General features: G+C 44.8%; 1 protein-coding gene across 1 annotated transcript in view; it reads left to right on the forward strand.

Moving 5' to 3' along the window:
• Window positions 1-4,436: 4,436 nt before the first annotated feature.
• LOC145363514 (uncharacterized) overlaps window positions 4,437-27,723 on the forward strand; it is a 31,815-nt gene continuing 8,528 nt past the window's right edge. Inside the window, exons 1-5 of the mRNA XM_080218707.1 lie at window positions 4,437-4,561; window positions 7,780-7,871; window positions 10,978-11,649; window positions 18,134-18,156; window positions 23,073-23,856. Of these exons, the coding sequence (XP_080074833.1) occupies window positions 11,087-11,649; window positions 18,134-18,156; window positions 23,073-23,856 (1,370 nt within the window). The 5' untranslated portion in view covers window positions 4,437-4,561; window positions 7,780-7,871; window positions 10,978-11,086. The remainder of the gene's footprint in view (window positions 4,562-7,779; window positions 7,872-10,977; window positions 11,650-18,133; window positions 18,157-23,072; window positions 23,857-27,723) is intronic.

Consider the following 27,723-nt stretch of genomic DNA (forward strand, 5'->3'; position numbering starts at 1 on the left):
CAAACAGGGCATATAAAGACACAAACTCAATTTAGAAAATAATGGTTGGAATGCAAGTCTTTACAATTCACCACGTTTTAAAGGTACAGACAATGTGAGTGGAGAGAGGGTTAAGCACAGGGTAAAGAGATGTGTATTGTTTCCAGACAGGACAGCTAGTGAGATTTTGCAAGCCCAGGAAAGTCGTGGGGGTTACAGATAGTGCGACACGAACCCAAGATCCCGGTTGAGGCCGTCCTCATGTGTGCAGAACTTGGCTATTAGTCTCTGCTCAGCAACTCTGTGTTGTTGTGTGTCGTGAAGGCCACTTTGGAGAATGCTTACCCGTAGATGAGAGGCCGAATTCCCATGACCGCTGAAGTGTTCATCAACAGGAAGAGAACAGTCTTGCCTGGTGATTGTCGAGCGATGTTCATTCGTCCATTGTCCTAACATCTGCATGGTCTCCCCAATGTACCACGCCTCAGGACATCCTTTCCTGCAGCGTATCAGATAGACAATATTGGCCGAGTTGCAAGAGTATGTACCATGTACCTGGTGGATGGTGCTCTCGCGTGGTATCCGTGTTGATGATCCAGTACATCTTGCAGAGGTAAAACTAGTGATCCATGGGAGATGTTATGTCGATTGTCACAGATACAGAATATCCGAACCTCTCAGAAAAGTTTTGAAGTTATCAATAAAAACAGAAAACTTAAACATTTTATGAGATTTCCCGCCCTTCATTAGTTTATACTTAATTAGTTTATAGACTCAATACAAATCTCTGTCAGGTATCTCAGCCAGTTGCATTGTACCTGCCAGCATGATGGTATTTCATTCGTCCATAAAACACGGACATTAACTTCCTTCTTGGCTAAAGCTACTTCACTTTTGCTTGGTTGCAGCAGACAAAATCATAGGTGTCAAAGTGAAGATCCCACTGGTTCACTGCCAAGCTGAATAAATATGTGTTCCTGCGTCCAGGGCATATATATCCTGTGTTTGGGCTATGTCTGGATCTACTCATTATGTTGCAAAATATGTTCCCTCGTGAGGATCTTCCTGATATGGGCTTTGCTAGCTCATTGGTTCCGCAGTCTTTGGCTCTAAACGTTTTAGCTTTATCATCATGCCTATCGGAAACTTACAATGATCAAATCTAACAATTACAGTAAAATGCTTAAAATATAATTAGAATATCAGCTTACATGTTTTAAAAACATAGTTACTTCTTAAATTGTCTTACTGCAATCACAAATGTATAAGCTATCCTCTTGTTTTAAGAATCAGTTAGCACTACTATTTGATGTGTTAGTATCTTAATGTATTCTATCTAAAAACCTAGAGAAATGTAAAATAATCACTTTTGTTTTGAATGACAAAGAAAAAGCAGATAAATGCTCCATCACCGTGACCAATGTTTGAACAAAGCAGGTATCAGATCAATCTGCCTCAATTTACCCGAACGGGTGCTGGAATGTGGCAGTTAGGGGATTTTCACAGTAACTTCAATGCAGTGTTAATATTAGTCTGCTTCTGATACTAATAAATAATTCTACAAAAAAAGTTTCTTTATTTGTTGTTTGTGGACGTTCAACTTCCATTGCTGTGTTTCGCTACATAATAGCAGTGGATGCAGTTCAGCAAAGCCTATAATTCAATTTGTGTACATGTTCAAGGACTCAGTGAATAAGCATCATCGTTTGCAGATTGGAACAAGCTCCATTGGTCGTTGTTGTTTAATCCCAACTCGCGGTGTATTCCTGTGAGCAGACAGCTGTGATTTGCCTCTCCACAATTATCAAAGATCAACACTCTGGACAAAAGGCAATGTTCAAAGATCAACATTGGGGCTAGCAACATTTCCTTTTGACATTCAAACAATAGTGCATCTCCCTTTGTTGGAATAACGCATCTAATTATGCATTTCTCGTTCATTCTCTGACTTCTAATCATTACTTTTATGTAGCTAAATAGCTATCAGCACCAACCTGAAATATGGAATCATAGAATCGCTGCAGTGCAGGAGGAGACCATTTGGCCCATCGATTGTGCTCTGACCACAAGGTTTTCCAGGCCTATCACCCCATATATTTACCATGCTCGTTGGCCTGAAACGGAGGGGCAAATTATCATGGCCAATCCCACTAACCCGCACTTCGATGGCACAGTGCTGCCTCACAATTCCAGGCACCTGGATTCAATTCCCAGCGTGGGTCACTGTCTGTATAGAGTTTGCATGTTCTCCCTTGCCTGCACAATTTACCTCCGGGTGCTCCAGATTTCTCCCACAATCCAATGATAAGCAGATTAGGTGCATTGGCCACACTAAATTGTCCCTTATCGTCCCACGATGCGTAGGTTGGAGGTATTAGTGGGGCAAATTTGTCAGTTTATGCGGGCATGGCCTGGGTGGGATTGTTTCAGTGCAGACTCGATGGGTTGAATGGCCTCCTTCAGCACTGTAGGGATTCTATGATGCTCTTTGGAGTCGTTGGAGGCAACCGGAGCACCTGGAGGAAACCCACTCGGACACGAGGAGAGAGTACAAACTCCACACAAAGAGTTACCTGTGGCTGGAATTGAACCCGTGTTCCAAACACTGTCAGGCAGCAGTGCTAACCACTGTGACACCGTGTCACCAAGTACATTTATGAAGCACAGAGACGCACGTTTTTGTCCACATCACAGATTGTTTTCACTTTGAATTGATATAACAGTTGGTGAAGGATCAACCTGTGTTCAGTAAAGTGCGCTCTTCTCATTTGGCATTTATTAATGTTATTTTTTAATGTATCGGCCGCTTCTTTTATCGTGACTTCTCAGCATGGAGTCGAAACCAATAATGTTCTTTGACAGTTTGCAATATAAAGGGCAACATGACGGCATATGACTCTCTGTATGGATTTGCACGTTATCCCTGCGTTGCATAGGTTACCGCTGGGTGCTCTGGTTTCATCCCGCTCTCCAAAGATTTGCAAGATCTTTGGATTGGCCATGTTAAATTACTCCAGCATAATTAAGCACCTCATAGGCACAGAACATACTCTCTTGGGGGGGGGTACATATCCCTGAGAACACGTATTCCAAAACAGCTTCTCCCCTTCAGATTTTTGAATGAATCTTCCTCATATTAAGTTGATCGTTCTCTAGACCCGAGTTCTGAATGTAACACCACTGGAGGTGAAGGGGATCAAATTAAATGGTAGGAAGTCGGGGTCATGGTATTAAAACTGATCCTTGCATTGTGGCAGAAAATGAAATTTCCTAGCTGATCAATAAGCAGTGGTTGGTTTATCGAAATCATTTCCATCTGATGTGGAACTTTGTCATATTAGTTTCAATATGGTTAAGTACAAGGTGGCAGAATAATGAAGCTGTTGCAAAACTGTGCGGATAATAATTGTCTAACATCTAAGGATAGAGACAAAAAATATTGAAAGCAACTAATTAATAGTTATTCATTATAACTTTGCATATTGGTATTGAAAACACGTGCCTGCAGTTAGGTCTGGTGGCTCAGTGTTTAGCAGTGCTGCCTCACAGCACCAGCGACCCATGTTCAATTCCAGGCTTGGGCCACTGTCTGTGTGGAGTCTGCACATTCTCCCCGTGTCAGCGCGGGCTTTGGTCTTGTGCTCCAATTTCTTTCTGCTGTCTGAAAGACGTGCTGGTTAAGTGCATTGGCCATGTCATATTCTCCCTCAGTCCACCCGAAAATGTGCCGGCCTATGGTGACTGGGGATTTTCACAGTAACTTCATTGAAGTGTTAATGTAAGTCGACTTGCCAATAATCAGCAAAAAGTCTCACAACACCAGGTTAAAGTCCAACAAGTTTATTTCCAGGACTTTAACCTGGTGTTGTGAGACTTCTGACTGTGTTCACCCCAGTCCAACGCCGGTACCTCCTCATCATAATAATCAGCGAGTCAGCCTGAGGCTGTGGCCCCGCCCACCATCTGGAACGTCACAATGCCCGGCTGATTGACGGCAGCGCCGGACCAATAAGAAGAGAGGGGGCGGGGCTGGAGGACTGAGCGGGAGAGACTGGCCCTCCAAACATTCGGAACGAATGAGGGGACGGGGCTGGGAGTGGCACATGCGCAGTGCGTAAATTGCGATTTGGGGAGATGGTTGTCTGACGAGGAGGGAAACCTCGAAGGCTTGTGCGTTTACTATCAAATAAATTGGTTGGACTACAACCTGGTGTTGTCAGACTTTTTACTGTGTTTACCCCAGTCCAACGCCGGCACATCCACATCATAATAATCAGCGAGTCAGCCTGAGGCTGTGGCTCCGCCCACCATCTGCAACCGTCACAATGCGCGGCTGATTGATGGCAGCTCTGGTCCAATAGGAGGAGAGGGGGTGGAGTTGGAGGACCGAGCGGGAGCAGCTGGTCCTCCAACCACTCGGAGCGAGTGGGGGGGGTGGAGGTGGAGCATGCGCAGTGGGAGTAATGGCGCTGGGGAGGCAGTGATCAGCTATCGAATCAGTAAGGGAATGAAATGGCGGCTCCGAGGGAGCGATGGATCCCGCGAGGGTGAGGAAAGGCTTCGTAAGCATGTTGTGCAAATGGTAAACCACAACAAAGAATTTCTCTGTTCGCGTCGACCAGAGTACAGTTTTTTTTTCTTCCGTTCCTGACCCGAGTTCACGGTCGCTATGTTTCCGGCGGGCCTGCGCGGCCGCCATCTCTCTGAGGGGCAATGTGACGACAGCACTTGCCTGGTCGCCATGTTGGAGGCAATGTAAGGCTTGCACATGCTCAGTCCAAGGTGAGGACAGCGCATGCCTTGTCTCCATGTTTCTTGGAGGCAATGCGAGAGTAGCACTTGCCCACTCACCATCTGTGTTGGGGCAGTGTTCTTTAATGTTGGGAACAACTGGATAGTCTGGGTTTGTTTCACGTGGTAAGAAGTCTCACAACACCAGATTAAAGTCCAACAGGTTTATTTGGTAGCAGGAGCCACTATCTTTCGGGCCTCGGACCCTTCGTCAAATGAGTGGCGAGTTCGGATCACAAACAAGGGATGTAAAGACGTACTCTCATTTTACAGAATACTGATTACAATGCGAGTTTTTACAGCTAATCAAGTCTTAAAGGTGCAGATAGTGTGAGTGGAGATAACATTAAGAATAGGTTAAAGAGATGTGTATTGTCTCCAGACAGGACAGTAAGTGAGATTTTGCAAGTCATGGGGGTTACAAATAGTGTGACATGAACCCAAGATCCCAGTTGAGGCTGTTCTTGAGTGCAGAGGCTGATGGGGAATTTCCAGGATTCCCAAGCCGGAAATCAAAGATGGATTCCTGGCGCTGAGGCAGCAGTGCAAAGCATGGTGCCCATGCTACATGCAACTGCTAACCTGGTCCTTCTAGATCATGTATGATTTGCGAGATTCTGTCAGAATTCTGGTCAAAATGTAAATATCTGAGATATCTTTCTTTCACCCTCTGTTCTCCTACTTCTCACTTTGTTTCTCTTTTTCTCCCATCCCTTGTGTGCAGGAGTCTTGTGCAATCCCAGATTACCTGTCAGGCTCCCTTCCCTGAAAGGCATTAATGAACAGTTGGGTTTTTAAAAAATCCAGGAGCACTTGTGGTCTCTTTTTCGTATGTGACAACACAGACTTGCTGAGCAGAAACTGATAGCCAAGTTCTGCACACGTGAGGATGGCCTCATGTCACACTATCTAACCCCCACCACTGGCCTAGGCTTGCAAAGTCTCACTAACTGACCTGGCTGGAGTCAATACGCATCTTTTTAACCTGCGCTTAACACTCTCTCCACTCGCATTGTCTGTATCTCTAAGATTTGACTACCTGTAAAGACCCACATTCCAACCATTATCTTGTAAATTGAGTTTGGGTCTATATATGCCCTGCTTGTGAACACAACTCCCACTCACCTGATGAAGGGGCAGAGCTCCAAAAGCTTGTGGCTTGTGCTACCAGACAAACCTGTTGGAGTTTAACCTACTGTTGTGAGACTTCTTACTGTACTTACCACAGTCCAACGCTGGCATCTCCACATCATCTCTTTTTCCTACCCATCACCCTACAGATTACCAGATATGTTCAGTTCAGTTTCACAACCTGTCTTTGTGCTTTTCTGGGTTCTCTCTCACTGCCTTTTTCTGTTTTCTGTATATCTAGCCATCTCTTGAATACATTCAATGTTTTGGCACCGACCACTTCCTGTGGTCATGAATTCTACAGACTCACCACTCATTGGCTGAAAAAGTGTCTCTTTATTTCCATCCTAAATGGCCTACCCCAAATCCTCAGACTGTGACCCCTCGTTCTGGATTGCCCCACCATTTGGGAACATCGTCCCTGTATTTCTATGAGATCCCCCCTCATTTGTCTGAACTCCTGCTAAAACAGTTGTAAACTTGTCAATCTCTCCTTATACATCAGTTCCGCCGTCCCTGGAATCAGCCTGATAAATCTTCACTGCACTCCCTCGAAAGCAAGAACATCCTATCTCAGAAAGGGAGATCAAAACTACACAATATTCTAGGTGTGGCCTCACCAAGACCCTGCATAATTACAACAGTACATCCTTGCTCCTGTACTCGAAACCTCTCGCAGTGAAGGCCAACATATCATTTGCCACCTTTACTGCCTGCTGCATCTGCATGCTTACCTTCAGCGACTGGTGCACAACGACATCTCCCTTTCCCAAATTTACAACCATTCAAGTAGTAACCTGCCGTCTTGTTTTTGCTTCCAAAGTGCATAACCTCACATTTATCCAAATTATACTGCATCTGCCATTGATTTGCCCACTCACCCAATCTATCCAGCTCATCACAATTCATCCAACTTGGTTATCATCTGCAAACTTTGAGATGTTACGTTTTGTTCCCTCGTCGAAATCATTCATATATATTGTGAATAGCTGGGGTCCCAGCACTGATCCCTGTGGCACCCCACTCGCTCCTGCCTGCCAATTTGAAAAGGACCCATTAATTCCTACTCTTCGCTTCCTCTCTGCCAACCAGTTTTCTATCCATCTCAGTACGCTTCCCACAGTCCCATGCGCTTTAATCTTGTACGACAATCTCTTATGTGAGACTTTGTCAAATGCTTTCTGAAAGTCCAAGAATACCACATCTTGGAGATTCTCTCAGTTCTGTTTGCATTTTGTATTAAGTGAAACTCAGCAGATCGCTGTGTCAGCAGGCAGGTATCATAGGATCCCTGCAGAGCAGAAGCATGCTATTCAGCCCATCGAGTCTGCACTGAGTCAGACCTTATCCCTGAAACCCCACATATTTACCCCGCTAATCCTCCTAACCTACACATCTTTGTACACTAAGGGACAATTTACCATGGCCTATCCACCGAACCTGCGTATCTTTGGACCGTGGGAGGAAACCAGAGAACCTGGAGGAAACCCACACAGACATAGTGCATCATAAACACCCAGTGGAAGCTGCAAAACCTGAATAAGAGCCGCCCGATGGCACATTCTCCCCAATCTGGGCTGTGGCAGCAGTTGACTGAGTTGGGGGCCTGGAGTTAATGGCCACCACCTTTCTCAGGGCAATGGGCAGCAGGGCACATGTGCGCTCATCCTGTTCCAGGCAACGGGAGGAGAGAATGTTGTGAATTTCTAATCCTCACCTCACAATGATGGCTTTTGGAAACTCCTTTGACAGGAGATTAGAATTTACACACACACACACACACACACACACACACACACACACAATTCAACTCAAGAAAAATGTTTGTTTCTTCTTAATTTCTATCCAGGACTGACAGTGATGGTTTTTTTCTTACAGGGTATTAGAAGAGTAGAATTTGAAGGTAGGAAACCCAGACCAAACATCAGTCCAAAATCTGACAGAGTCACTGGATTCATCAAAACCTGAATGTAAGTGTATCTGCAGAACAAGGTACAAACATCTGTGTGACTGGAATAGGAAAGAGCAGTGACATGGAGGGATTTGAAAGGAGGGATGAGAGTTTTAAATTGTTTAACGGGGTGCCTGTGTAGGTCAGTGAGCACAGTAAGCAGTCTCATGACACCAGGTTAAAGTCCAACAGGTTTATTTGATGGTAAACACCACTAGCTTTTGGGGCTTTGTCAGGTGAGTGGGGAGTTCTGATCGCAAACAGATCATATAAAGACACATGCTCAGTTTACAGCATACTGGTTAGAATGTGAGTCTTTACAGCTAATCAAGTCTTAAAGGTGCAGACAATGTGAGTGGAGATAGCATTAAGCATAGGTCCTGTCTGGACAATTATTGTCACTCACCTGACGAAGGGGCAAAACCCCAAAAGCTAGTGGTGTTTACTACCAAGTAAACCTGTTGGACTTTAACCTGGTGTTGTGAGACTTCTTACTGTGTTTACTCCAGTCCAACGCCGGCATCTCCACATTAGGTCAGTGAGGACAGAGTGAGGGGTGAGTGAACGGGACTCAGTGCAAAGGACGGGATTTGCATAAACCCAAATTTATCAAGGGTTGAATGTGGGAGGTGTGTTGGAATTGTCAATTCTAGAGGGAATAAAAGAATGTATATAACTGGCAAAATCGAGAATTTGAATCAAGTAGCATTGGGTTCCTGGGGTGACATAAATATGTGGACAGTAGCTGATGATGAAATATTTCATCATGGTTGTGAATCATCAGGTTCAGTTTCAGATATTTATCAGGCAGAGGGATGGAGTCAGTGGTTAGGGAGTGGAGTTTGTGGTGGGGACTGAAGACAATGACTTCAGTTTTCCCAATATTTAAACACAGGACATTTCTGTTCATCCAGTACTGAATATTAGACAAGTCAAGACGATCTGTGACTTGGAGGGGAAGTTGAACGTGATGGTTTTCACATACACTTGCCACCCTGTCCTTCCAAGGGCTTGAGTTGAGAGTTTGGAACATTCTGTCAAATATCTGGCTGGGTTTTAGATATATAAAATCCACCCCTTTCTCCATTCTGCTCTGAACTCTCTTAGCCCCCTCCTGCCATCAAAGCCAGAGCCTTGTGAACGTCCAGACCAATTATATTCTTGCAACAACCCATTAGCTTTCGTGGTCACTTTTTCCTAGTGCCAGCCCCACAAATTTCAGGAATAAAAGAATGATTAGAGTAAGATTAGGGCCAGTCAAGGACAGTAGTGGGAAGTTGTGCATGGAGTCCGAAGAGATAGGAGAGGCGCTAAATGAATATTTTCCATCAGTATTCACACAGGAAAAAGACAGTGTTGTCGAGAGGACTAAAACCTGGTGTTGTCAGACTTTTTACTGTGTTTACGCCAGTCCAACGCCGGCATACCCACATCGAGAATACTGAGATACAGGCTATTAGACTAGAATGGATTGAGGTTTATGAGGAGGAGGTGTTAGCAATTCTGGAAAGTGTGAAAATAGGTAAGTCCCCGATGAGCTGGATGGGATTTATCCTAGGATTCTCTGGGAAGCTAGGGAGGATATTGCAGAGCCTTTGGCTTTGATCTTTATGTCGTCATTATCTGCAGGAATAGTGTCAGAAGAGTGGAGGATAGCAAATGTTGTCTCCTTGTTCAAGAAGGGGAGTAGAGACAGCCCTGATAATTATAGACCAGTGAGCCTTACTTCTGTTGAGGGCAAATTTTTGGAAAGGAGTATAATAGATAGGATTTATAATCATCTAGAATGGAATAATTTGATTAGGGATAATCAACACGGCTTTGTAAAAGGTAGGTCGTGCCTCATAAACCTTATTGAGTTCTTTGAGAAGGTTGCCAAAGAGGTTGATATGGTGTATGTGGATTTCAGTAAACGTTTGATAAGGTTCCCCATGGTATGCTATTGCAGAAAATACAGAGGCATAGAATTGAGGGTGATTTAGCGGTTTGGATCAGATATTGGCTAGCTGTAAGAAGACAGGATGGTGGTTGATTGGAAATGTTCATACTGGAGTTCAGTTACTAGTGGTAATTTTTTCTTCACTACTAGTAGTTTTGGGGCCACTGTCGTTTGTCATTTTTATAAATGACCTGGATGAGGGCGTAGAAGGATGGGTTAGTAAATTTGCAGATGATACTAAAGTCGTTGAAGTTGTGGACAGTACAGAAGGATATTGCAGGTTACAAAGGGACATAGATAAGCTGCAAATCTGGGCTGAGAGGTGGCAATGGAGTTTAATGTGGAAAAGTGTCAGGTGAGTCACTTTGGAAGGAGTAACAGGAATACAGAGTATTGGCCTAATGGTAAGATACTTGGTGGTGTGGATGAGCAGAGAGATCTCGGTGTCCATGTGCATAGACCCCTGACAGTTGGCACCCAGGTTGACAGGGTTTTTAAGAAGGCATACAGTGTGTCAGCTTTTATTGGTAGAGGGATTGAGTTTTGGAGCCATGAGGTCATGTTGCAGCTGTACAAAACTCTGGTGTGGCCGCACTTGGAGTATTGCGTACAGTTCTGGTCGCCACATTATAGCAAGGATGTGGAAGCATTGGAAAGGGTGCAGAGGAGATTTACCAGGATGTTGCCTGGTGTGGTGGGAAGGCTGAGGGACTTGAGGCTGTTTTCATTGGAGAGAAGAAGGTTAAGAGGTGACATAATAGAGGCATACAAGATGATCAGAGGATTAGATAGGGTGGACTGGACAGTGAGAGCCTTCCTCGGCTGGTGACGGCCAGCACGTGGGGACATAGCTTTAAATTGAGGGGTGGTAGATATAGGACAGATGTCAGAGATAGGTTTGTTACTCAGAGTAGTAAGGGCATGGAATGCCCTGCCTGCAGCAGTAGTGGACTCGCCAACATTAAGGGCATTCAAATCGTCATTGGATAAACATATGGGATGATATTGGAATAGTATAGGTTAGATGGGCTTTAGATTGGTTTCACTGGTTGGCGCAACATCGAGGACCGAAGGGCCTGTACTGCGCGGTAATGTTCTATGTTCTAATTACCAAATTTTTTCAGCTCTATTTCACAACCTGCCTTTGTGTTTTGTTGGTTCTCTGACACTCCCTTCAATTTCACAGGGTATTACAAGGGGAGGATTTGCAGTTGGAAAACTAGAACCAACCATCACATCAGGATCTGAGAGAGTCATCCAATTTATCATAAGCTGAATACCATTGGACTTTGAGCATGGAAGGAAAAAGCTCTGTTCACAGTGGGGAAAAGCCGTACACGTGTTGTGTGTGTGGACGAGGCTTCAGCCAATTATCTGACCTGTCGAAACATAAACACAAACACAAAAGGGAGAAACCATGGGAATGTGGGGATTGTGGGAAGGGATTCAAATCTCCATCAGCGCTGGAAATTCATCGACGGTTTCACAGTGGAGAACGACCATTCACCTGCTCCGAATGTGGGAAGGGATTTACTCGGTCATCCGACCTGCTGATACACCAGCGAGTTCACAGTGGGGAGAGGCCGTACAACTGCTACAAGTGCGGGAAGGAATTTGTTTCCTCCTCCGCCTGTCTGAAACACCAGCGAGTTCACACTAATGAGAGGCCTTTTAAATGCCTGGACTGCGAAAAGTGTTTTAAAAGTTCCAGACAACTCCTGTTACATCAACGTGTTCACACTGATGAGAAGCCATTCAGGTGCTCTCACTGTGGGACTGGGTTCAGGCGATCCTATCACCTCACCGTACACCAGCGAGTTCACACAGGGGAAAGGCCATACATCTGCTCCAAATGTGGGTTGGGATTCACAACCTCATCCATCCAGCAGACACATCAGCAAGTTCACAAGTAAGTGCAGTGATTGGATTAGGATGCGAATCACTTTCAGAACTGCATCATGTTTATTGGGGTCGTTTTCTGCTGATGTTAATAATCTCCAGTGCAATTTTAGATGTTAAATCCTGTCTTTAAGGAAAAACAACTAAATCAGCTTTATTTTGAGTATTTATGTGGGCAGCTGGAAACAAAGGAATGAATTTCAACAGCAGATGACCTGTGGTAGGAGTGAAGTTAGACAAAGTTACTGCGGTGGAAATGGACTCTCTCATTGATATGTAGTCAGAAGCTCAGCTTGGTGTGAAATATGTTACCAAGAATTCTGAAGAGTCTGGTTCAGTCTCAAAGCTGTAAGAGAGATGGATGGTATTGTTGGTTAAGGAGTGGAGTTAGCAGGGACTGAAGACAGTGACTTCAATCTTACCAATACTGGAGTTGTGACAAATCAGGATAGTTTGTAACTGGGGTGGGAACTTGGAGGTGGAGGTGTGTGATGGAGTTTGAGGGTTTGGATGATTCTATCAATGTTCTTGTTGAGTTGTAGATCTATAAGATCCCTCCTCTTCACCTTTACCTCTCCCATCTCCCGCTCAATTTTCTCTCAGATATATTGTAAAGGGGTGGGTATAAACTAGCTTGTCAGGGGAATGGGAAGCTGAAAGGTGGCCCAAATTGGAAGGAAGTAATGTTGGCCGTGGGAAGCGATAATGGGATTAGAATGCAGGAGAAACAAAGCAAAACATCAGGTATGTGTTAAACACGGAATGGTGTCAGAAAGATAAAGAAGGGGAGAACAGAATATGAATGCAATCTAGCAAAAACACATAAATACGGACTGTAGCAATGTAAAAAAGAAGTGTTTTGGATAAGACAAATGTAGTTCCATTATAGGCAGAGTATTCAGAATGGGGAATAAAGAAATGGCAGAGAAACTAAATGATTACTTTGTGTGTGTTTGTACAAAGGAAGATACAGGGAATCTCCCAGATGTAGAGACCTAAGGGACTGGGGAGAATGTGGAGTTGAAGGAAATTAGTATAAGTAAGAAGTTTGCATTGGAGAAATTAATGGGACTGAAAGCTGAAAAGTCCCTGGGGCCTGATATTCTACATCCCAGAGTGTTGAAAGTGGTTGCTACAGAGATAGTGGATATATTGAGGATCATCTTCCAAAATTCTATCGTTTCTGGAATGTTTCCTGAAGATTGGAAAATTCCAAATGTCAGCCCCCTATTTAACAAGGGAGGGAGAGAAAAGAACTGGTAACTACATACCTGGTAGCTTTACATCAGTGGTAGGAAAAACGCTGGAATCTATCATAAAGAATGTGATAAATTAAGACAGCGACAATCATGATCTGATTGGACATAGCTGCTGGCATAAGTAGGAAATCATGTTTGACAAAAATTTTTAATGGAAGGGACTGAATGGATGTAGTATATTTGGACTTTCAGAAGGTCTTTGATAAAAGTCCCCATGGGAGGTTTATTTGCATAATAAAAACATGTGGGATAGGAGATGACACATTGTCATGGTTTAAGGATTGATTAACAGGCAGAAAAGAGAGTCGGAATAAACGGGTCAATCTCACATTACAGGCTGTGGCTGGTGGGTTACCACAAAGATCATTACTTGGGCCCCAGCTGTTCAAAATGTAATATTTCCAATTTGCGGATGATACAAAGCTAGGTGGGAATGTGTTGTGAGGAAGATGTAAAGTGTCTACAGGAGGGTTTGGACAGACTCAGTCAGTGGGCAAGAAAATGGCAGATAGAATATAATGTGGAGAAATGTGAGGTAACCCATTTTTGGTAGAAGAAGTAGATGTGCAGAGTATTTTCGAAATGGGAAGAAATTAGGAAGTGTGGATGTACAACGTGATCTGGATATCCTTGTCCATAAGTCACTGAAGGCTAACATGCAGGTGCAGCAAGCTATTAGGAAGACTAATGGAATGTTAGCCTTTCACACAAGTGAATTTGAGTACCGGAGTGAAGAATTCTCCCTGCAGTTGTACAGCAGCTTGGTTAAACTACAGCTGGAGCACTGTGTGCAGTTTTGGTCCCTTATCTCAGAAAGGATATGATTGCCACAGAGGGAGAGCAACACACATTCGCAGGGGGGAGGTGGGTGGGTAAGATATTTCCCTGGTTGAGGTGTCTGGAACCAGGGGACACATTTTCAAAATAAGAGAAACTAACTTGGGACAGAGATGAGGAGAAATTTCTTCATACAGAGGGTTATGAACCTTTGGAATTCTCTACCTCCGAGGGTTGTGGAAGCTCAGTCATTGAGTATGTTCAAAGAAGAGATTGATAGATTTCTGATCAACATGAAGAGTTATGGGGATTGTGTCTGTAAAAGGCATTGACATTCTTTAATCAGCCATGATATTGTTAAATGGTGCAGCAGGCTCGATGGGCTGAATGGCCTTTTCCTGTCTTCAAACCAGTTGGCAGGTTCCCTTCTTTGAGGATATCAGTTATATTCACAACAACCTAGCAGCTTTCATACTCACATTTTCTTAGTGCCAGTCCCACAAATTATCAGATTCATTCAGCTCAATTTCACGTCCTGGTTTTGTGGATTCTCTCTCACTCCTTTTTTTTCTGTTTTAAATCAATTTTGCAGGATATCAGAAGGGGAAGATCTGCAGTCAGGAAGCTCAGACCTCTCGTCACCTCAGGATTTGCTGGGGTTTCTGAATTTATTATAACCTGACTATCATTGGAATTTGAACTTGGATTGAAAAAGCACCGTTCACAGTGGGGAGAAACTGTTCACATTCTGTGTATTCAGCAAATCATCTGCTCTGTTGAGAAACAGCACAGTTGCACTGTGGGTGAACTGGAAATGTGGACAACACGTGAAAGGATTCAGTTTCCCATCCCAGCTGGAAATACATCGGGTCAGTCGCACTGGAGAGAGGCCATTCAACTGTTCCGAGTGTGTGAAGGATTCACTCAGCTATCCACACCTGTGACAATCTGCGAGTTCACACTAGGGAGAGACCATTCTCTGACTGTGTGTATCAAAAGAATTTGCTGTTTCATTCAGCCGACTGAAACACCAGTGAATTCACACTGGAGAGAGACTGTTCACCCTCACTGTGTGAGAAGGGACTGACTGAGCCATCCCACCTGCTGAAACACCAGCAAGTTCACAAGTTACTGAATGTCGATAGTTTCCAAATCACTAACTTTAGCGTGACAGCCATTTTTCAATCTGAATCAATGTTACTCAGTATTGTAAAGTAACATGGTCAAAAGTCACTTTGAGTTGATCCAGAAACAATTTAAAAACTAATTATTGTATTATCAGAAACTAGTCAAGTTGGTCAAATAAAGAGCTTTAATTGTGAGACGAGTAAAGGAATAATTATTTAATCAATAGGCTTTTGAATAAGTTTGGTAATATAGCATGCAACACAAAATCTGTAATGTTTTATATTCTATAATTACACATATTTAAAGTGTAAAATGATATCTTTCCAGCCAGTCTTATGATACAGTGGAGCTCTGGAACCTTTATGGCCTTGACAAGCTACATTCTACGGGTAGCGCAGTGGTTTACACTATGACTTCACAGCTCCAGGGACCTGGTTCGATTCCCAGTTTGGGTCCCTGTCCGTGTTGAGTTTGCACATTCTCCTCATGTCTGCGTGGGTTTCCTCCGGGTGCTCCGGTTTCCTCCCACAGTCCAAAGACATGCGGGTTAGGTTGTTTGACCATGTTTAAATTGCCCCTTAATGTCCTGAGATGTGTAGGTTAGAGGGATTAGTGGGTAAAATATGTAAGAATATGGGGTACCGTCTGGGTGGGATTGAGGTCGGTGCAGACTCGATGGGCTGAATGGCCTCTTTCTGCACTGTAGGGTTTCTATGATTCAGTTGTATCATGAATAAACCTTTATTTAAGCTGTCTGATCTTACAGTAAGGCTCTGTTTTAAAACATCAGGAGATGCTAGCAGGTGTCAGGAGACAATTATAAATCAGCAGATAGTCATATTAACCAATTATTGTTCAACACTTGTTCAACTCTGTGTCTTACTTTGAGTTAGGCCGAGAGACAGCATTGATTCAAGGTTCAGACATGTCATTCACTAAAACCAAGGGGTTAGTTCTTATCTCTCACCAGCCAGATTATATTCCCAACAACCTGGCAAAGGATCGTTTAATTCACAAGGTTTTGTGGAGCTGTTTTTGTGAATGTGTCTTCTGCATTTTGAGATGATAACTTTACCCTTTCAGCCTGATGTACTGAGGGAGTTGTAAGAAGCCTGTTCAATTGTTGAAGTGAAGTTTCCTTCTCTTACTGTTAATTACTATTAATTAACACTACTTTTGATCTTACTGATTTGCTACCTTTCTACATGGTTTAATGCATCTTTTGAATTCACCAACTAAAGCATTCATTCGTGCTGGATGGTTAAGTCTTGTCAAATCTGATTTGATTTACAGTTGTGGATTTATTACAAACGAAGTGCCAACTGTGGCAGAGACTAGTCTCTGTAACAGGTTATAAAGTGAGGTGTGGTGGATTGTGTATCAACTGGGAAAAAATGAAGGTATTCTTAATCAGAATAGCCATCTAAATATCCCATGTGAAATATATTTCTTCAACATGTATATTTATTTTAATTTGTGTAAGAATCTCAACTGCAATTCTTCCCATCATTGGGTCAGAGAAACTCCTAATTGTCACACACTGTGCATGGAACCTGCAGAAACTCCTGCTCCTATTTCAATACTAATCCTCTTAACTCAGAGTTTGCAAAAGTGAATTGGACAATTTCTTGAAAAGCAAAAATCTCAAGATTACTTAGAAACAGACGGAAATTATTATGAACCAGCCAGGTCTTTGATAAAAGTTGGCATTGGTGCCATGGGTCGAATGGCCTCCTGCTGAACTGTGTCATTTTACAGAATCAAATCATTGAATTGCTACAGTGCAGAAAGGCCGTTTGGCCCATCATGCCTGCACCAACTCTCCGAATGAGTGTCCTATCGAGGTCCTACCCTCGGCCCTATCCCAGTAACCTCACACAACCCCCCCCCACCACGCCCGATCTCTTCCCTCCTTCCAAATGATCTGTCTCCCACTCCACTGACCCCATCTCCCTGCCCCCCCACCCACTCCCTGCGGTCTCTCTATCTCCCACCCCACCACCTCAGGTCTCTCCCAACAACCCCCCACCCCCCCCCCCCCCGAGTCTCTCTGCCCCCTCTCCCCCAGGTCTCTATCCCCGCACCTATCTTGCCCCTCGCTGCCTCCCTCCGCCGGCCCCTCCACCCCCGACTGCAACCCCTCCCTCTGCCACTTTGCCCTATTCCCCCCCGCCGTGCCCCCTCACCTTGCCCCTTCCTCCGCTCCCCTCCCCGACCTCTCCTCCCGTCCTTTCCCTCCATCCTCTCCCTCTCCCCTCCCCATCACCCCTTCCATTCTCTGCCCCCTCCTCCCTCTGCCCACTCCCCTCCGCCCCTCCCCTCTGCCGCCACCCCCTCCTCCTGCCACCCCTCCCCTCCTTCCACCTCCTCCCTCAGCCCCCACCCCGTCTCCCCTCCCCCGTCTCTCCCTCCCCATCTCCCCTTCCTCCTCCCACTCCCGTTTCCTCGTCTCCCCCTCCCCGCTTTCCTCGTCTCCCCCTCCCCGCTTTCCTCGTCTCCCCCTCCCCGCTTTCCTCGTCTCCCCCTCCCCGCTTTCCTCGTCTCCCCCTCCCCGCTTTCCTCGTCTCCCCCTCCCCGCTTTCCTCGTCTCCCCCTCCCCGCTTTCCTCGTCTCCCCCTCCCCGCTTTCCTCGTCTCCCCCTCCCCGCTTTCCTCGTCTCCCCCTCCCCGCTTTCCTCGTCTCCCCCTCCCCGCTTTCCTCGTCTCCCCCTCCCCGCTTTCCTCGTCTCCCCCTCCCCGCTTTCCTCGTCTCCCCCTCCCCGCTTTCCTCGTCTCCCCCTCCCCGCTTTCCTCGTCTCCCCCTCCCCGCTTTCCTCGTCTCCCCCTCCCCGCTTTCCTCGTCTCCCCCTCCCCGCTTTCCTCGTCTCCCCCTCCCCGCTTTCCTCGTCTCCCCCTCCCCGCTTTCCTCGTCTCCCCCTCCCCGCTTTCCTCGTCTCCCCCTCCCCGCTTTCCTCGTCTCCCCCTCCCCGCTTTCCTCGTCTCCAACCCCCCTACCCCAGCATCTACCCATGTGAGACTGTCACAGGTAACATCATTTCACTGGACGTATTCATTTTAGATTCGTACAGCTGATGGCAAAATTTCTGAAACAGATGTTTGCAAACAAAAGCTCAAAACAACTTTCCTTTCTCCCACTGCAATACTGATCTTTTCAATATACGCGCTCTGCTTCCGTATTATAAAATAGTTTGAGAAGAACTGGTGAAAGTGCAAGAAAGCTTCACTGACATGATGGTAGAATTGGAAACCTACGTCAATCAACAAATACTGAGCAGATAAGTAAAGCTTTCTGTATAAAAGAGAGCAAGGGGTGACTTGATTGAAGTCTTTCTATTACAGAAATGTTTGTAGCATATTTCCACCTGCAAATAAGAACATAAGAAATAGGAGCAGGAGTAGGCCATCTAGCCCCTCAAGCCTGCCCCGCCATTCAATAAGATCATGGCTGATTTGTCGTGTCTCAGTTCCACTTTCCCGCCCTCTCCCCATAACCCTTAATCCCCTTGCCTATCAAAAACCTATTAACCCGCATCTTAAAAATACTTAGCGAGGCAGCCTCCATCACTTCAACGGGCAGAGAATTCCAGAGATTCACCACCCTTTGAGTGAAGAAGTTCCTCCTCAACTCCATTCTAAACCACCCCCCCCTTTATCTTGAGGCTGTGCCCCCTAGTCCTACTGTCCTTTCTGAGCGGGAAGAGCCTCTCCACCTCTATCCTATCCATCCCATTCATCATCTTATATGTCTCAATGAGATCTCCCCTCATTCTTCTAAACTCTAATGAGTACAAGCCTAGTTTATTCAGCCTCTCCTCATAACTCAACCCCCTCATCTCCAGTATCAGCCTAGTAAACCTCCTCTGCACTCCCTCCAAGGCCAAAATATCCTTGCGTAAGTGCGGCGACCAAAACTGCACACACTACTCCAGCTGCGGCCTCACCAGTGCCCTGTACAGCTGCAGCAAGACCTCCCTACTTTTATATTCAATCCCCCTTTCTATGAAGGCCAGCATCCCATTCGCCTTCCTGACCACCCGCTGCACCTGCAGGCTGGGTTTTTGCGACTCATGCACAAGGACCCCGAGGTCCCTCTGCACCGTCGCCTGCTGCAGTTTTTTGCCACATAAGTAATAGTCCTTCCTACCATTATTCCTACCAAAGTGGACAACCTCACATTTGCCAACATTAAATTCCATTTGCCAGTTCCTAGCCCATTCGCCCAGCCTATCTAGGTCCTTCTGCAGACTCTCCACACCCTCCGCACAATTTGCCGTTCCACCAATCTTGGTGTCATCAGCAAATTTTGACACCATACACTCGGTTCCCTCCTCCAGATCATCTATATAAATGGTAAATAGCCGAGGCCCCAGCACCGACCCCTGGGGCACTCCACTAGTCACCAACCGCCAATCCGAATAGCACCCATTGACCCCCACTCTCTGCCTCCTATTTGACAGCCAATCCTCTATCCACGCTAACACCCTACCCCCAACTCCATGCCCCCTGACCTTCTGTAATAACCTCTTGTGAGGTAAGAATAGCTAAGAATAAATATAAACTTAGTAAAGCAATATAATAAACAATTATAAATATTAACTTAGTTACCAATACATCAATTGTTCAATTTAACCAGAGATAAATACATAAAATACTGAAATTCTCTATATATCTGGGACTTATTCAGGATTGAGAACCAAAGTTAAATTTTAAGGTTTGTGCACTGATTCATTCCTGATAAGGAGTCACAAAGCTGAGATTAAACGTATGCTGATTCCTCTGTCTATACTTCACCAAATAAGAACGTTCTGTTTTTTATTTCATGTTATGACATACATTCTTCTTTGGATGAGAATGTAGAACTGATTACCCGTAGGATTAGTGAGCCAAGTCTGAGCTGGAAACTCACCAGGTGAAATCACACTGAAAAGATCATTCACCAGCTGAATGTGGAAATGCATTCACTTGATCACCCGATTGCTTGTCACAGCAGCAGTCCCACCCGACAGAGAAAACTCAGATACTTCATTTATTCAAAGGGATTTACTAAGTTTGACCACAAATTAACAAACCAGCATTAAATACTTAAAGCATTAAATCCACAATAAGCGCATTCTTTCTGACAATGTGGAGTTTAAATGTTTGATGCTGCCAGACCTGCTGAGTCTTTCCAACATTTATTGTTCTTATTTATGTGTTCAAAAGTATGACATGAAAAATCACTGATTCACCCTGCCCGCTAGGATTCCAGTGAATTCACATCTAATTGCAGTATTTCGTCCTGTTATTGACTACACACAGGATGGGAAAATGATGGAGGCCTGCGCATTTTGATTGTTGTATCAACTTTGATTGTTATATGAAGAAGAGTCACCTAGATTCAAAATGTTAACCTTTTTTATATTCTCTACTGATGCTGCCACAGCTCCCCAGATTTTCAAGTATTTTGTGTTTTCATGTCAGATTTCCAGCATCTGTTAAGCTTTCCTCGTATTTTTAATTTCATTTAGAACAAAGAACAAAATCAGCCTGGGAAACAGGCCCTTCAGCCCAACGAGCCCGCGCTGCCATCTCAACACCACCAGTCCACCTCTCTACCCATGACCCCAATCTAATGTTTTATGGCCATCCAGATTGAGGGAAACTGATTTAGGGACAATTTATTCCTGCCAATCAGCCTAACAGCACATCTTTGGGGTGTGGGAGGAAACCGGAGCATCCAGAGAAAACCCACGCAAGCATGGGGAGAATGCGCAAACTCCCACAGACACCGGCCCAAATCCATGTGTCTGCACAGCAATCAATGATAGTCACTGAGCTGTCGTGTTGCCCAGTATCTTGTCCAGTTTAGGCACACACTAACGACATGAAGCACTAGGCCAATCTCGAACAACCAAGAGCAGCCCCAGTACGATCCATCGTGTGTATGCCCCTCATTGGACACGAGGTGGACCGACTTAAAACCTGTGAATGAAAGAGGAAAAAAAACATTATTATCATACTATACCCATTTGCATTACCAGGGACGCCCCAGTGCTAATGACCCTTATTTAAAAGGTTCTCCTATATCCACCCATCTCCAACTCAGTCATGTGCCTGTCTAAGTTACTCTTAAAGGACTCTAGCGTGTTTGCCTCCATATCTTGACACTATGGTTCCAATCCGCATTGGGTCACAAGACATAGGATGACGGCGACAACATCGTCTCCCAATGGCGGGTCTCTCACCCAGCATTCACAGCGGCTCGGAAAGCGCCCTATCTGCACCGCGCAATCCTTGCACATGCGCACTGTGGAGAGAGCGAAGGCGCCTTGCGGTCTTCTCCCTGAGCATGCGCAATGCAGCGCTGGGTTGGCGAGGTCGTGGAGAGCGACTGAGAAAATGGCGACTGGAGCAGAATAAGAGAGTTAGTTGGTTGAAGGGGTGGGGAAGGAATGGAGCCGGCGGGGCCGGGGGGCTTCATACACACTCGGTGCAAGGTTCAGGTCCGGAATCAGAAACTCGCGGCCCCGCGTTTGCAGCGAACAGACCGGCAATGGCCCGGGGGCTGTGCAGCAGGGCGCATGCGCGCTCCTCCTGTCCCAGGAGCAATGTTGTGATGGTCTATCCTGCACTCACACTGATGGCTTTTGGACACCAAACTCCAAACCAAGAGAGATGTTTGTCTCTTCTCAATTTCTACCCTGGTCTAACGGCGCTGCATTTTTATTTCTTTTTTTGCAGGATATCAGAATCAGGATTTGAAGCTGAGACCACACATCAGATCCAAACCTGACAAAAGTCACTCGATTCATCAGAACCTGAAGGTAAGTGTACCTGTAGAAAAAAATAGTGAGAAACTTTGTGTGACTGGAAATAGGGAAAAGGGGTTCGAAAAGAAGGATGAAAGATTTTTCAGTGGAGTTGTTGTTTACTTTGGAGCTTGAGTAGGTCAGTGAGGACAGAGTAATGGGTGAGTGAATGGGACGCCGTGCAGAGGACGGCTTATATAAGCTCAAATTGATCACAAGTTGAATGTGGAAGGCCAGCTGATCAAGTCTAGAGGAAAGAAATTTATGAATGAAAGTTTGAGAAACATCCTGTCATGGATTTTATTGACTGAATCTGTTACTGATCAAAATTAAGGAGCTTCATCCCAAACAGCACTGTATTTTTCCCTACACTGCAAAGACCACAAAAGTTGAAGAAAGCAGCTAATGAGCTCCTCCTTGATGGGCAAAACACAGGCACTAACACCCGCATGGTCTAAATTTATTAAAAATAAATACTTTGCTGTGCTCCTAAAACAGCCTAGTTCAGACGCAGAGTTACCAGGGGGAGGAATGGTATCAGTGTACATGGGATGGGGACTGAAGACACCATCTTCAGTCTCTCCACTAATTCAGTGGAGGAAATTTCTGTTTATCCAGCACTGGTGGTCAATCCAGTTGGAACAATGTGTGATTTGGGAATGAGGTTGTTCATGTTTACAAATGACTCTGGTCCTTCTAGATAGTGGAGGTAGATGGTTTGGAAGATTCTCTCTAGATGTCTTTCTTCCCTGCCTCTATTAGTCTTTTCACCGCCACCACCATCCTCCCCAAACCCACTGGTCACATTGAAGACCAAGTCTTTTCAACTCAGATCAGTTGGCAGATTCCTTTCCCTGAAAGGGATTGGCGAAACAATTGGGTTTTTACAACAGTGCTTGTGGTCACCTTTTCCTAGTGCTAACTCCTCAAATATCAGGTTCATTCAGCTCAATTTCACAACCTGTTGTCATGTTTTTGGAATGATAGGTGTATGCATTCTCACATGGGTCAGTATTCATTTGCTTGTACTAGGTGTGGAATTACCAATTAGTCAAGTAAGGAACCATTGCTCATTTAATGAGCCATTCACAGTTTCATTGTTGTGTTTCTGTGTGTTCGTTCCGACCCCATGTTTTCTGCTTTACATCAATTTCACAGGGAAATGGAACAGGAGGATTTTCAGTCAGGAAACTGAAATCAAACATCACATCAGGATCTGACAATTTCACCATTTGTCGCAACCTGAATGTCATAATATTCTGAACATGGAAGGAAAAAACACCATTCACAGTGGCGAAACATCAGACACGTGTTCTTTGTGTGCACAAGGCTTCAGCCAGTCATCTGATCTGTCAGAACATAAATGCAGCCATAATGAGGGGAAGCCCTGGAAATGTGACGATTGCGGGATGTTATACAATTGCTCGTCAGTGCTGGAAATTCATCAACATTGTCACGCTGGAGAGCGATCATTCAGTTGCCTGCAGTGTGGGAAGGGATTCACAAGGTCATGTGACCTTATGAGACATCAGCGAGTTCACACTGGGGAGAAACCTTTCCTCTGCTCCGAGTGTGGAAAGGGATTCAGTCAGTCATCAGACCTGCTGACACACCAACGCGTTCACACTGGAGAGAGGCCATTCAGCTGCTCCCAGTGTGGGAAGAGATTCAATCAATCGTGTGACTTGCTGAGACACCAGCGAGTTCACACCGGGGAGAGACCATTCACCTGCTCTGAGTGTGGAAAGCGATTCACTCAGTCATCGGATCTGCGGACACACCAGAAAGGCCACACTGGGGAGAGACCGTTCACCTGCTCCGAGTGCGGGAAAGGATTCACTCGGCCATCTGACCTGAGGGCACACCAGCGAGTTCACACTGGAGAGAGACCGTTCAGCTGCTCCCTGTGTGGGAAGGGATTCACTCAGTCATGTGACTTGCTTAGACACCAGCGAGTTCACACTGGGAAGAGACCATTTCTCTGCTCCGAGTGCGGGAAGAGATTCACTCAGTCCTCAGATCTTCTGACACACCAACGAGTTCACACTGGGGAGAGACCATTCATCTGCTCGCAGTGTGGGATGGGATGCACTACCTCATCCAACTTGCGGACACACCAGCGAGTTCACACTGGGGAGAGACCATTCATCTGCTCACAGTGTGGAATGGGATGCACCACCTCATCCAACTTGCGCACACATCAGCAAGTTCACAAGTAACTACAATCATATGATGTTAATCACATCCAAAACTGAACAATGTTTGTTGAGATATTTCTGGACTGGTGCTAATAATCTCTCGTACAATTGTAGCTGTTAACATTCTTGGTGAAGACCAAACAAATCAAATTTGTTTTGAGTTTTGAATGGCCTTATGAGATAAGAGATAATATGCTAAAACCAATGGGATATATATTTTTTAATTTGTTCATGGGTTGTGGGCATTGTTTGCTGGTCAGCAATTCTTGGCCAACCCTGCGAGCAGTCACCCACTTTGCTGTGGATTCAGAGTGTCGGGTAGGCCAGACCAAGGTGACAGATTTCTTTCCCTGAGGGAGATTAGTGAATCAGGTGGGTTTTACATCAATTATCATGATTTTTTTCCATGCTGATATGTGGTATTGATATATTTTATGTTTAAAGGGCCTGTGTTAAGTTTCAGCTTTTTTCTACTGGTGTCAGAGTGTCTGGAAAACATACAACTGAGATGCTGAAGAGCAGGATAATTATACATTTTAGCCATGTAGTGTTTATTCAGGAAAGGCCTCTTGTTTATAAATGAAGATCTTTCCCATTTTATTTGCTTAATGGAATAGCAGCTGGGATTCTTTTTAAAGAAATGAGAGGAATGAGGTTTATAGCAGAGAAACAGGTTTCAGTTTCAGTTTAGAGTTCAGTTGCTGACTGGAGCTGTTTAAAGTCTGCTCCTCTCTCTGACAGCTTCAAGACTTTCAACTATTTATAGTAAGTATGCCTGGGCTTAATAGCTTTTTAGTGTGGCATTTAAGTCGAGAAGAAAAATGTTGCCTACTTGGAAATTGTTCAACTGTACAGATTAAATTGCTGCATTTTGTTAGATTTATGTTTAACTTGCATTCTGAATAAAGATGGTTTTCATTAAGAAGATTTTTAATTTGTTAGTGAAATTATTCCTGGAGCTACGCATTTCCTCATCTTTACACAAAAATGGAAAATAATATGTTGGGGTCTATTCTGGCTTAACAATATACCTTGGAGTTCTGTTCTGGGGCATGAACACTTATTTCTAGGATTTGAATACAGGTCCAGTGATAATACAACCACACTACTGCCTCCCCTCTTATCTCATTCTCGACAAATCTAGGTTAATTCATTACTTCCGAAACTCTGGCATACGAGGGCTTACAATATCTTTTGTAAGTAAAATAAAGGTTTTGAGAAGCAATTTTAGTTGACTGGTTATCTACGTTTTGATTACCATTTCACTTTTCGAGCCTAATTCTTCAAGGAAATTGTGAGAAGTCTGTTCAATTGTTAAAGTTAAGCTTTCTCCTCTCACTACTAATTACTTCTAATTACAGTTAGTTGACACATTGCCAAACACAATTTCAGAGTGAGAAAATGTTCAATAATTCAATCTTATTGTTACATATTAATTGAATACAATATCTTACACTGTTACATTTCTCCTTCCCCAACAGTTCTGCACACAACCAAACCTGAAGCCTTCATTGCCTCCAGGTGGCACAGTGGTCAGCACCACTGCCTCACAATGCCTGGGATCTGTTTCTGACTCTGGCCTTGGATCACTGTCTGTATAGAGTTTGCATGTTCTTCCTGTGTCTGTGTGGTTTTCCTCTGGGTGCTCCGGTTTCCTCCCACAGAACAAAGATGTGTGGGTTAGGTTGATTGTCCATGATAAATTTCTCCTTAGTGTTAGTGGACCAGGAGGGTAAATATATGGCGTTACAGGGATAGAACCTGAGTAGGATTGTTGTCAGTGCAGACACGATGGGCCAAATGGCCTCCTATACTGTAGGTTCTATACCTTTCACTCCCATTTCCAGCTCTGACGTTTCAGATAGTTTCTCTCACGTTTGCACATTCCGGCTGTTTGCTGTTGATTTGTGTCAGATTATTAAAGGCTCCTGCAGCACCACCTCCATTAATAACATTTGCTCGAATACATATTTCAGATGGGGAAACAAAGCCGATCTTTCACTACACCCTAGCTATGACTGTAACACCACATTCTACACTCTCTTGTTTCCTCTTCTATGCCTTGCCTGTATAGCACACAAGAAACAGTACATTTCACTGTATACTAGTGCATGTGACAATAATAAATCAAATGAAATCAAATGATGGCAGATCATCAATGAAAAAACTCAAAAGAAAGAGCAACAGAGTAAACCATTAAAACTGTTAGTGGACATGGTGATGTTGGGTGATCAGTTTAGTGTGGAAAATTTTGATGGAAGCAGGAGATGGGTCTCGTGGGCAGAATGAGCACAGAGACAGTACAGGTGAAGAGAGGTGATAAGATAAAGATGTGGGCTCAAGGGTCAGAGAAGGTGCAATTTTTGAGACTGTCCCCATCCCGGCCCCGCCCTCATTCAGTCGGATTGGTTGGAGGAGCAGCTCCTCCTGTTTGGTCCTCCAGTCCCGCCCCCTCTCTGCCTATTGGTCTGGAGCTGCCATCAATCAGCCAGACATTGTGATGGTTTTAAATGGTGTAAGTGGCTGCAGCCTCAGGCTGACTTGCTGATTATTAGAGCTGGAGATGGATGGTCAGTTCCCCTTTGTCTGGGGGATTCACACTCATTTCCTCAGGGCACTCATTACCACCTCAACTTTACAGGAGAAAGTCCCCGAATTAATTTCGCTGAGCTGAAAACAGATGGGTAAATATAACAGAGTGAATAATGGGTTTTTGATAAGAGAGGAGATTAAGGGTTATGGGGAGAGGGCCGGAAAGTGGAACTGAGCCACGACAGATCAGCCATGATCTTATTGAATGGCGGGGCAGGCTCGAAGGGCCAGATGGCCTACTCCTGCTCCTATTTCTTATGTTCTTATGTTCTTAATAATATCACCACGACGTGACAGTGGAAAGAGAGTCACTCACTCATTTCTTTTACTGATACGACAGCACAGCCACACTGGAGAGAAACATTCCGATAAGAACATAAGAAATAGGAGCAGGAGTCGGCCATCTAGCCCTTCGAGCCTGCCCCGCCATTCAATAAGATCATGGCTGATGAAGTGGATCAGTTCCACTTTCCCGCTTTCTCCCCATAACCCTTAATTCCTCCGTCTGTCAGAAACCTATCTACCCATGACTTAAATATATTTAGCGAGGTAGCCTCCACCACTTCAACGGGCAGAGAATTCCAGAGATTCACCACCCTTTGAGTGAAGAAGTTCCTCCTCAACTCCGATCTAAACTGCACCCACCCCCCGCCCTGGCTTATCCAGAGGCTGTGTCCTCTAGTCCTGCTATCCTTTCTAAGCGGGAAGAATCTCTCTACCTCTACCCTATCCATCCCCTTCATTATCTTATACGTCTCTATAAGATCCCCCCTCAGCCTTCTAAACTCCAACGAGTACAGCGTTGGATACATCGTTGTTGTTGTGAAGGAATTCACATTCAAATCCTCAGTTTCCACAGTTGTCCCAACTGTTAACATTTCCAGCTATAAAGTTTCCAAGGATTTCAGCCACATTCAGTGCATTCCTACTGAGAAGACGTGGTTTAAATGTGTCTGTGGAAGGAACCTCAGTGAATTCACTGATAATTTTATGGATTTTTCTGCCGAGGATAAAAGAATGGGTGCATAGCCCAATGCAATTCGGTTGCAATATCAGTTGATTGAATAATTTTGTGGGGGGGGAGGTTTTGCTGTTTCAATCACAATGGAATCAGGAAACATCCCAGCATTGGTTACAGGGCAAAACATGCTGAGTCCTGAGCAGAAAAGAGCTGGCGCAGGCGCAGTGGTGAGTTGTGAATTGGGCATGCGCATTGCCGTCTCGGATGGGAGCATGCGCACTGTGGGTGTTGTTCTCTATCAGGTGGTTCTGTCGGTTCCGGAATCAGAGAG

The sequence above is a fragment of the Carcharhinus amblyrhynchos genome, unplaced genomic scaffold (genome assembly GCF_965287045.1).
Source record: "Carcharhinus amblyrhynchos unplaced genomic scaffold, sCarAmb.v2.hapA scaffold_39, whole genome shotgun sequence".
Lineage (NCBI taxonomy): Eukaryota > Metazoa > Chordata > Chondrichthyes > Carcharhiniformes > Carcharhinidae > Carcharhinus > Carcharhinus amblyrhynchos.